This window comes from Chelon labrosus (genome assembly GCF_963514085.1).
Source record: "Chelon labrosus genome assembly, chromosome: 8".
NCBI classification, from domain to species: Eukaryota; Metazoa; Chordata; class Actinopteri; order Mugiliformes; family Mugilidae; genus Chelon; species Chelon labrosus.
The window spans coordinates 14,035,974-14,045,644 of NC_140358.1; the positions used below are offsets into that span (position 1 = coordinate 14,035,974).

The 9,671-nt window shown below is 43.7% G+C and overlaps 3 protein-coding genes across 4 annotated transcripts; 2 read left to right on the forward strand and 1 right to left on the reverse strand.

Moving 5' to 3' along the window:
* The first annotated feature begins 1,084 nt into the window (after positions 1–1,084).
* Positions 1,085–2,430, forward strand: tomm5 (translocase of outer mitochondrial membrane 5 homolog (yeast)). The gene is made up of 2 exons (XM_084549468.1): positions 1,085–1,304; positions 1,907–2,430. The coding sequence occupies exons 1-2, from the start codon at positions 1,184–1,186 to the stop codon at positions 1,939–1,941; spliced, it is 156 nt and encodes a 51-aa protein (XP_084405594.1). The 5' UTR covers positions 1,085–1,183; the 3' UTR covers positions 1,942–2,430.
* A 693-nt stretch (positions 2,431–3,123) lies between these two features.
* LOC311491604 (zinc finger and BTB domain-containing protein 5-like) lies at positions 3,124–5,245 on the forward strand. The gene has a single exon (XM_084549576.1). It carries the CDS (start codon positions 3,143–3,145, stop codon positions 5,183–5,185), a length of 2,043 nt encoding a protein of 680 aa, XP_084405702.1. The 5' UTR covers positions 3,124–3,142; the 3' UTR covers positions 5,186–5,245.
* Positions 5,246–5,715: 470 nt separating this feature from the next.
* grhpra (glyoxylate reductase/hydroxypyruvate reductase a) lies at positions 5,716–9,388 on the reverse strand. 2 transcript variants are annotated; one of them, XM_084550558.1, is made up of 9 exons: positions 9,166–9,388; positions 8,889–9,019; positions 7,914–7,986; positions 7,709–7,825; positions 7,509–7,597; positions 7,294–7,395; positions 6,987–7,122; positions 6,749–6,879; positions 5,716–6,653 (listed from the first exon to the last, which is right to left on the reverse strand). In XM_084550558.1, exons 1-9 carry the CDS (start codon positions 9,249–9,251, stop codon positions 6,532–6,534), a joined length of 987 nt encoding a protein of 328 aa, XP_084406684.1. In that variant the 5' UTR covers positions 9,252–9,388; the 3' UTR covers positions 5,716–6,531. The 2 variants fall into 2 exon arrangements, with proteins under 2 accessions (XP_084406684.1, XP_084406685.1); XM_084550559.1 differs by having other exon boundaries at positions 9,159–9,254.
* Positions 9,389–9,671: the final 283 nt, after the last annotated feature.

A 9,671-nucleotide genomic window follows, 5' to 3' on the forward strand; every position in this document is an offset into this window, starting at 1 on the left:
AGGACCCCCGCCCCTCCTCCGCAAGGTCAGGCACCACAATGAGAATGAATTGATTGAGTTATTCAGAAGCTGTTCATTAACTATTCATTTACTAGATAGTTTCTGAGTTTAGTGAGACTTCTCTCATTTTATTAACCATATATGAAGTGTTACAGTCGTTTTTTTTTATTTCATGATCTTATACAGCATGACTATTGATAGCTATGATATATATATATTTTTAACCAAATTATAATTGTTCTGTTCATAATGTTTGATTTGTTTTAATAAAAACTACTCTAAGTTATCTGCAATTTCAATTTACTTCCATTTTTGCACCTTCCACTATCACTGAATAAATAGCCCACAAGGAGGAATTAATTACAAAATGGGAGAAGAAGGGCCCTAGGGTCCCGTGTTTACTTAGATTACTATTTGTGGTCATTTGGGCCTAATTGACAGCAAATATTTGTGGAGTTTTTTTCTGCAATCAGTACTACCATTAATTCGCAACATCAGCTCAAATGAGAACGACCTAAATGCAGGTCCTGGTAACTGCAACCTGTCTCTGCCATAACTGTTGTGGTACAGGTTCTTAAATCAATTTCTTTTTGAACGGGGTCAACTGGGGTCAAATTTGATCTCACAATTTGGACACAAATCATGCAAGTATTTCTATACTTATTTCTATACTTATTTCTAATTACATTTCTCATTTCAATTCATCACTTAAGCTTTAAAAAGGCTAATTTGATATATTAAACATGTTTATCTCCAGCAGGTATATAAAGACTGCATTTTTAGCATATCAAGTGGTACATAGCGCTACAAACAATATAATGTGTATATGGATCGAACCTGTAGACTAAAAAAAAACAGATAATTAAAAAGTAATAAACAAATAAATAATATATTTTCAAAGAAATATCAATGGTGTCAATTTCAACTAAGTACTTACCCTTTAAAAGGCTCGAATTGATAACTTTTCGAATTTTAAAAGCAAATAAACTCATTTGAAGACCATTTAAGTGTTCGCCTTCTCCTGCCTTCGTACGGTTTGTCCCTCCCTGCGCACCGTCCCTTTCGTAACTTCCGTCGTTACGTATTTCCGGTTTAGCTTTTTTTTTACATCCATGCTACTGAAACGCTGGTTTTCCAACAAGACAGGCTGAAGCTCAAAACCTAAAAAAAAACAACATCTACAATGTTCAAACTGGAAGGACTCGGGCCTAAAATGGACCCAGAGGAGATGAAGAAGAAAATGCGTCAAGATGTCATCTCATCTTTACGAAACTTTCTTATTTACGTCGCCCTTCTCAGAGCCAGTGAGTACAGGCAGATGACATTGACGTTAAGCTAAATACTAGTAATTGTAATCATGCAGATGTTTCCTACAGTTTCTGATTATTAAAGGAAACTGTTCTGTCACTTTGTGCATCTAATAATCTAAAGTTAACTCTTTGCTTTATTGGTATTTGATCAGTTTGGGTGCATGTAATGATAAGCTTAACTAATCCTAGAAAGTTATGTTATAATTTGATTTACATAAGAAAAGGCCACCACTGAGACATGAAAACTGGCCAGCTAGGGTTTAATAATTAATAGTGATATGTAATAAATAAAATAGTTAAAGGCTAAAGTGATTTAAAAAAAGAATAAATCCAAGTGCTGTAGCTATAGCTAATGGAAACATAGTTTTTAAAGTAAAAATGTAATAATACATGGCAATTGTGTGGTACTGTAGACCTGCTTTGGTACTTCCAACTAAATAAAGGTAGAGAATCGTGGTATAGCTGACGTTATGTATTAGAGTGGTTCACAAATGCCAATATTGCCTTTAGTCTTGATAATTATTACAGTAAGCTGTGACAGACTGTCTCTTCAAATGGTTTCAAACTAACCAATCATCTGTGTTTGCCGTTCACAGCTCCGTACGTGTTAAAGAAGCTGGACAGCATATGAGCGGAGCAGCTGGCCTCTTCCTCCATCTATCCACCAAGAGTTCACCGCATCCGAGACGGCACAGATCTCCATACGTGGACGGCTGGGGCCCATTACAGCATCACTGCGGAACATGACCTGCGCGTGTCCGTCACTGCGCCGGCAGAACCAGCCTGTTCTCATTTTTTGTTTCATGTCGTAAACTTAAATCTGCAGTTGTTGTTTTTTCTTTCTTTTCTTTTTTTTTTTTTTTATTTAACATAATGATCTTTGATATTGCACAGTTTGCGTTTTGATAGTGTCTTCCAGCTGTGTCACATAATAAAGAGAGATGATGATGTTGATTTTGTTGGTTTATAAGTGTGAAGTCTGTATGCGTACATGAGATGTATAAAAATGATTATCTGTCATCTGCAACAGATTAGTCATTACGCTGATGAAACAGCATACTTTATCCAGTAAAATAAAATCACCTTTACTCACTAGTATTTTTGGAATAAATTAAGGATGTTCACATCGTCTTTTCAGTCAAAATCCAATTGAAATAAAACTCCACTGGCACTGTTCAGTAGCTACAACAAAAGAGGCAGTTAAAGTAATGTTACTACTTAATTGTGGTCAAGAAAATATTCCAATTGGCAATAAAATGTAATTTAGAGGAGTTTGAAGCAACCTTTCGACTGTTAAACGTGAGGCTGCACTTCCCTAATATCACCATCTGGGGGCGGTGTTGTGTAAGTGCGGGATGATGCGACTGCGAGTGATGGAGGCGTCTACAATGGATGCGAAACCGCGCGATTGTACGTGATCTCCTCGGATCCGTAGCAAGACATCGATGGACATGCTTACGGCTCCGTATTAACCGCAGGTTTCAGCAGAAGAGAAGAAGCAGCTGTGCAGACGCCGCTCCCATTTCTTGGAGACAATGGCCGAGTCTGCTTTGCTCTGATCGCTTTATTGTCGGACCAGGCCCGCCCATACTCCAGAGCATCTCTGTGAAAGCCGGCAGACAATACACTACTGAACACAAAGCTGGAGGTAGGCTGAGATGAAACGTGTCAGATCAGTCAGCTGGAGTCGTTTAATGCAGATGAACTGAAGATAACGAGAAGCGTTTTTCCAGCGTTGTTTCTGATCTGACAGTAACCATTGTGTTATTGTCAGTGGCACAGCGGATGCTCTAAAATATATCTCCAGTACTGAGTAAGTTTCCCCAGCCGAGATGTTTTTCCCAGGTCATTTCCAACACATTTTCAAACAGCTCAACCACCAGCGGCTCCACGCTCAGATGTGTGACTGTGTGGTGGTGGTCGGAGGCCAGACCTTCCAGGCTCACCGCTCCATCCTGGCAGCCTGCAGCTCTCACTTCAGGGCTCTCCTCAGCTCCAGTGACAGCGCTGACGAAGTTGGAGGTTCAGGAGCTGATGGAGGCGGAGGCGGAGACGGGGGCCCCAGCGTGATGGAGCTCGATCCAGAGGTGGTGACCCCAGAGGCCTTCTCAACCCTTCTGGACATGATTTACACCTCCACCCTCTCCATAGGGGCCTCCAATGTGATGGATGTGCTGTTAGCGGCATCACACTTGCACCTGAACACTGTGGTCAAGGCGTGCAAGCTCCACCTGTCCAGGAAAAACTTTCCCGCATCACCTCCTAAAGGCTGGAGGTCAGTGCAACAGCAGCAGCAGGAAAGTACGACTTCCCAGGCTGCAGGCTGCACGCAGCAACAGGTCACGTCAGCCATGCAGGACGTTCTTAATGAAGAGGACGTGGGAGAGGAGGTGAGCCAGTCTGGTGGCGAAGAAGACGGCGCGCTGAGGAGGAGAGTCGGTGGCGAGCAGAGTGTAGCGTCATCATTGAGGCAAAAGAGAAAGTCACCGGAGGACAGGCTCGGTGACAGGAAGAGGTCCTGCAGGGTGCCTGGAGAAAACTGTAAGGAGGGTTCGCCTACTGTGACCAGGAGCACTGCGAGTACTGAGGAAGGAGCAGATGATCTGTTCTCCCCAGACTGCCTGAAGACGACCGACAGACTCTGGGAAAGACTTCTCGATGATGACGAGAAGGAGGTGAAATACGAGGCCACCAAGGGAGAGTCGGAGGAGCTGCCGAGCCAGTCGGACAGCAGCACAGGGGGTGTAGGGGTGTGCGAGAAGAGTGAAGACACAGATGGAGACAATGTGGTCAAAGTTAAGGTGGGAGAGGAAGATGGAGAGGAGCTTAAGATGGCTGTGATTGAGGTTAAAAAAGAAAATCCCAGCTCATATTCTCCAGATTTAGAAACCCTACAGAATAATTCTCCTCCGTCTCCACTGCAAGACTGCACAGACGATTTGAACGCACAGTTAAATGATGAGAAAACCACAACCATCAGAGCAGAGGCTGGTGTCACCTCTTTACAGTCACATCTGTGCACAGATCTTCACGCGGACGCACACAGAGTGGTTGGAGATGCGGGTGAGGACTCGGTAGATGGAGAAGGCCTGGACAGCCTGTCAGAGCTTGCCTTTTCCTGTTTTCTCAATCCCAGTGAAAGTGTCATGGGGGCTCTGGACGAAGAAGACAGTCTAGCTAGTCTCACAGCTGCTGCTACCGCTGCTGCTGCTGCCGCCAGTGATGCTCCAACAGCTCCAACAGGTACAGATGAGCACACTCAACAGGCAGAAGAAGCTGCACCTTCCTCTGATTCTTCATCTTCACTTGTTTTTCCAGTAACCTCTGTCCCCTTGCAGCAGCTTCTCCCAACTCAAAGTCCTAGTTTTAGTGACACAATCATCCTCCAGCCCACTCAGAGCTCTTTGACGGGGTTCCTGAGTGGTATCAGACCGGGCCTCAGTTTGGAAGCCTCCCTCGTCCAACCGTCCAGGGCTGGGAAAAGCTCAACAACCTTTCGTCGCATCGCCCCCAAAGTGCAGCCCGGATCAGAAACTGGAGCAGATCCCTCGTCCGCATCAGCGGGAGACGCGTCCGATCGGCCCCCTCTAACCAGAGCTTCAGAGGATGTCCTGTCCAAGTGCAAGAAAGCGGCCGCTGAGGATCACGTGTTGTTGGTGGAAGGGGAGAAGAAATACGCCTGCAAAATCTGCTGCAAGACCTTCATGAACCTGACCGACTGCAAGAAGCACATCCGTGTCCACACAGGGGAAAAGCCTTATCCCTGTCCAAAATGTGGCAAACGCTTCAGCCAGTCCTCCCATCTGTACAAGCACTCGAAGAACACCTGCCTCAACTGGAAGGATGATCAGTCTTTGCCAGAAACTCTGCTCTGACCTGTGAAGCTGCCTGAAGACACAACTTCACGTAATTCTTAAAGCAAATTGCACTCTGTTGTTTATCAACCAAAAGACATTATTTCTTGACGTTTTCGGGTACATGAACTGAGTCAGCATTCACATATACACTGATCAGGCATAACATTATGACCACTGAAAGGAGAAGTAAATAACATTGACCAACTTGTGACAATACAATGTTCTGTTGAGAAACATTTGGACCTGGCATTCATGTGGATGTTACTTAGACATGTACCACCCACCTAGACCAGACAAGGCACCCCCACCCCATAGCAATGACACTCCTTGGTGGCAGCAGTCATCCCCAGCAGGATGCAGCCTGACACAGGCAAACACACAAAAACGGTTTAGGAACAACTAAAAAAAAAGATGAAGAACAGCACAAGGTGTTGACCTGGCCTCCAAATTCACTAGATCCCAAACTGATCAAGTATCTGTGGGAACAAGCCTGATCCACAGAGGCCCCTCCCCTCAACCCATAGGACCCAAAGGCCCCCACTAACAAGATTCTGTTGCCAGACACCACAGGACACCCTCAGAAGACCCATGTCCATTCTCTGATGTGTAACAACTGTTCTGGAGGCACAAGGGAGACTAATATTAGGAAGATGGTCATAATGTTATGCCTGATCGGTGTACATCTTTAACTAATCATTTCTTGTTATTTATTATGTTATTACATTCAGTCTATAAAACATGCCTTGGAAGCATTCTCAAAAATAACTTGTTGTCGCTGTTGTGTTAAAACCCATGAAAATAAAACATGCATTTGGTCATTTTATTGATCATAGTTATATTTCCAGTTCAAGTAAACACTGTTGCACATTGAAACTAGTCTTCGGACAAAAATCCTATGTTTTACAAAACTGGAGTGTGCTTCAGTAACAGCAGACACGGAGCATTAATATGAGATCAAAGTGCAGACCTGGTAGTAAAATGCTAATCTGTTTGGCACCTGTTTAATTCAGGATGGGAGTGATGAACAGCTACTTGTTCTATTCTGAAGGAATACGTTAAAATGCAAAAAAGAAAGGTAAAGATCTTGATAAGGCTCAGGGTGCACACTGGGTTTATGGTTCATAATCCTCTTTTTGAACTTGAAGTGACAAAACTGCACTGAGCATTTCCTTCCTCACAAATCCACACAGTGCGAATGAATCAAATTAGACTATCAAGCTAACACTGATAGGATGGAAACATGCACCTGAGCATGAACATTTAGTATCCGTACTATTCTTTCCATCTAGATGATGACATTATTCTTCACTGTTAACCATGCGGCACCAGAGGAGACAGTAGACACAGCGGTTCAGTTGTAACCTCTAGTTAGTGAGTTCACTGGGCATTTCTGTGCCCTGCAAACCACCCAGCAGGTTTCGGGCTGCCAAAGCCGACATGATGCCTCTTGTGGAGTAAGTGGCGCTGCCGATGTGTGGTAACACCACTGCGCAAGACAAGAAGGAACAAAAAATAGCTTTTAAAAAGAAAACGTGGAAAAAAAAAATCATGTGAACTTGTGTCTCGACTCTTCCAACTCACCACAGTTTTTTAGTGTAAGAAGCGGGTGGTTTGTTGGGAGTGGCTCGGGTGTCGTGACATCCAGTCCAGCTGCGGCGATCTGTCCGCTGGCCAAAGCCTGGTACAGATCCTCCTGGTTCACCACAGCTCCCCTGAAAGAAACATTTCACCACATTTCCATTGTTATCTATTTTAGCAGAAAACAGAAGTGGAGTCTACGATGTAGCAGGATGGTGTACAGCCATAAAAAAAAGCCTACCTGCTTGTGTTGATGAAGACTGCCGTGTTTTTCATCTTGCTGAAGAAAGCCTTGTCACACAGGCCCTGAGTTTCTGGCGTCAGGGAGCAGGAAACAACTATGAAGTCGCTCTCAGACACAAGTGTGTCCAGGGGAACTGTTCATCAGTGAGAGAACAAAAGAGGCAACACAGAGTGAGAGAGGAAACAGTTCACTTTTGCTAGTTTACTTTCTAAAAAGACTCATTCATCTTTAGACTCTATTATAAAAGGTTTTCAATGTTTTTCTTTGAGACTAGCGCCCTTGCTTTCTCTTTTTTTTTTCTTACCAAACTCTCCATTCACCTCAGCGGCATGACTTTTGGCTGTTCTCCCAGAGTACAGTAGTCGCTTCACTCCAAAGGGCATCAGTCTCCGAGCTATGGCCATGCCTGAACACAAACACACCTCAGTTATGGAAACTCGACCCAATCGTAAGATCTATGTCCAATGATAATTAACTTGCTGTGCCAAAGCAAATGAAGCAATAGCTGTAAACCCTAACCTATGCGCCCAAGTCCAATGATTCCTACAGTGCTGCCAGAGAGACCGTAACCACACAGCCACAGAGGCTTCCACGAGCTCCAGCCACCACTGAAAAGACAGTATGACTATTGTGTAGCCACATCAAGGCGGCTTGCGTTTCTGGTTAAAAAGTTACACGAACACAAAGGAGTCGCAGATTAAAGTAAATGTGTAACTGACTTTTTAACTTCCTCCACTCCCTCTGGTAATCTTCGGGCTGTGGCCAGGAGCAGAGCCACGGTCAGTTCTGCCGTGGCATCAGTCAGGACGTCCGGAGTGTATCCAACACGTATGCCGCTGTTGAAAAATAAGCATCAATGTAACTGAGGCGGAACGTAAAACACGCTCTTACCAGTGAAAGATGGGGTTTGTCAGTGCGGCTCACCGTTTTTTGATCTCATCGAGAGCCAAGTGGTCAAATCCCACAGAGAGGGTGCTGATTACTTTCAAGTTTGGTCCTGAAAAAAAAAGAGAGATGTGCCAGAGTGTAAACACTAATATTGTGCAGATTATTACTACACTATGGTCTGCTCTAATTTAGTCATCAAAAGAAGTCAAAAGTTGTACATCAAAACTGTCAAGATTGTTTGTGGTGGAGCAGTGCCAGCAGTGTGTTTTTAAAAAAACTGGGTCCATGTTGGTTTGTCCTTTGATATAGACATGTCTCAGGATACACTCAATCTTTTAACTTCATTATATAATCTGCAGCGCAGATGATTAAATCACCAAATTCGTCGCAATGTCACACTGAGAAATGTTATTCTTAATTTGCAGAAGTATTGCCCACTCGGTCTTTCCGGGAATGGTGAAGCCTTCCCCATCTCTACTTGGTTCAAAGCTCTTTTTATACAATATGAGTCATGTTACCGACCTCTTGCCAATTGACCTAATTAGATGTTAAATTTTCAATCAGGTGTTTTGTTCCAGTCTTTGGGTGGCCCTGTTCCAACGTCTTTGGCTTACGGCTTACACTAAATGCAAAAACAAAACATTTTTCAGTTTCAACATGTTGTCTTTTATCTATTTTTCAATTAAATACAGGGTCACACAGGTTGACTTACAAATCATTCTGTCTTTACTTATATCTTACAAAGTGTCCCAACTATTTTTTAGAAATGGGGTTCTAGTTTAATCTGTATGGACTGTGTCACATACTATATCCTCGTTAAAATACAGTGGGGCGTTTATGTTTTGTACGTAACATATAAGCTGCAAATTCTAGCTGTCAAATAAATGCACTGGAATAAAAAGTACACTCTATTAATTTGAAATAGTAGTTGTAGCACATGTTTTTAAGGAAATATAATGTGACCATCCTGGTTGTATGGTGGATGCATCACCCAGTGATGTGGATCAGTACCTGCAGCATCCAGGACCTCAGCGTCTATCTTGTCTGACAGCAGACACAGAAGACCATGAGCCCCCTGGACACCTTTGAGAAGCTCTGTCTTCGGCACAGGCTCATCCGAGTCCCACAGAGACACCTCACACCTGTTTCCATGAAGACACAGAAGGACCAAACTCATCATGGCGTGGTATTTAGATGCTAACAGTTATGCTAGCTGATAAAATCGACTGCATGGGTGTTGCCTGTCACTATAGGACACAGTTTTCAAGTTCTTAAAAGTACTTCATACACTCCAGCCGCTGACAGGATCTTCATCCCTTCTTGCGGGATGCGCCTCGTTACGAAAACCTTCATGATTTCACCAACTTTCTGCATCCCACTTCAGCGGCGCAAGTTATTTCAAGTCCCTTTCGTACTGAAAGAGGAACTCTTGGTCGTCTGCGCACTCTGCTCAGGCTGAAATTTAAACCATTTAACCTTCACCGTGTGCAGCGCTGAGTCGAAAGGGCTGCCACTTCATTCAGACACCAGGAAGTGCTCGGTTTGTTTGTCAGTGCGCCTGCGCGGAGCTGTGGCTATTTTAACCCTGCGGGGGCGGGTTTGGTTGTTCCCTGTTCTCCCCTGGCGGATGTGTTTGTTTTTCTTGGCGTCCTCATATGTCAAACACACAAATTGTTTAAACTTAATCTTGTCTGTTGTCTAATTGAACAGGATGTCAGCTGTAAAACCGGTAAAAGGCTCACGTTAATATATAAACCAATCGTTATAGACACAAACACTTTGGTTCTGTGTTCA

What these genes read in the sequence shown, in the direction of transcription:
- tomm5 (XM_084549468.1), top strand. Translation starts at nt 1,184, where the DNA reads ATGTTCAAACTGGAAGGACTCGGGCCTAAAATGGACCCAGAGGAGATG. An exon ending in CGTCGCCCTTCTCAGAGCCA is followed by an intron (nt 1,305 to 1,906) that starts GTGAGTACAGGC and finishes TGCCGTTCACAG; the next exon opens with CTCCGTACGTGTTAAAGAAG.
- LOC311491604 (XM_084549576.1), top strand. Translation starts at nt 3,143, where the DNA reads ATGTTTTTCCCAGGTCATTTCCAACACATTTTCAAACAGCTCAACCAC.
- grhpra (XM_084550558.1), bottom strand. Translation starts at nt 9,251, where the DNA reads ATGCAGAAAGTTGGTGAAATCATGAAGGTTTTCGTAACGAGGCGCATC. An exon ending in ATCCTGTCAGCGGCTGGAGT is followed by an intron (nt 9,020 to 9,165) that starts GTATGAAGTACT and finishes TCATGGAAACAG; the next exon opens with GTGTGAGGTGTCTCTGTGGG. An exon ending in GGAGTGGAGGAAGTTAAAAA is followed by an intron (nt 7,598 to 7,708) that starts GTCAGTTACACA and finishes CTGTCTTTTCAG; the next exon opens with TGGTGGCTGGAGCTCGTGGA.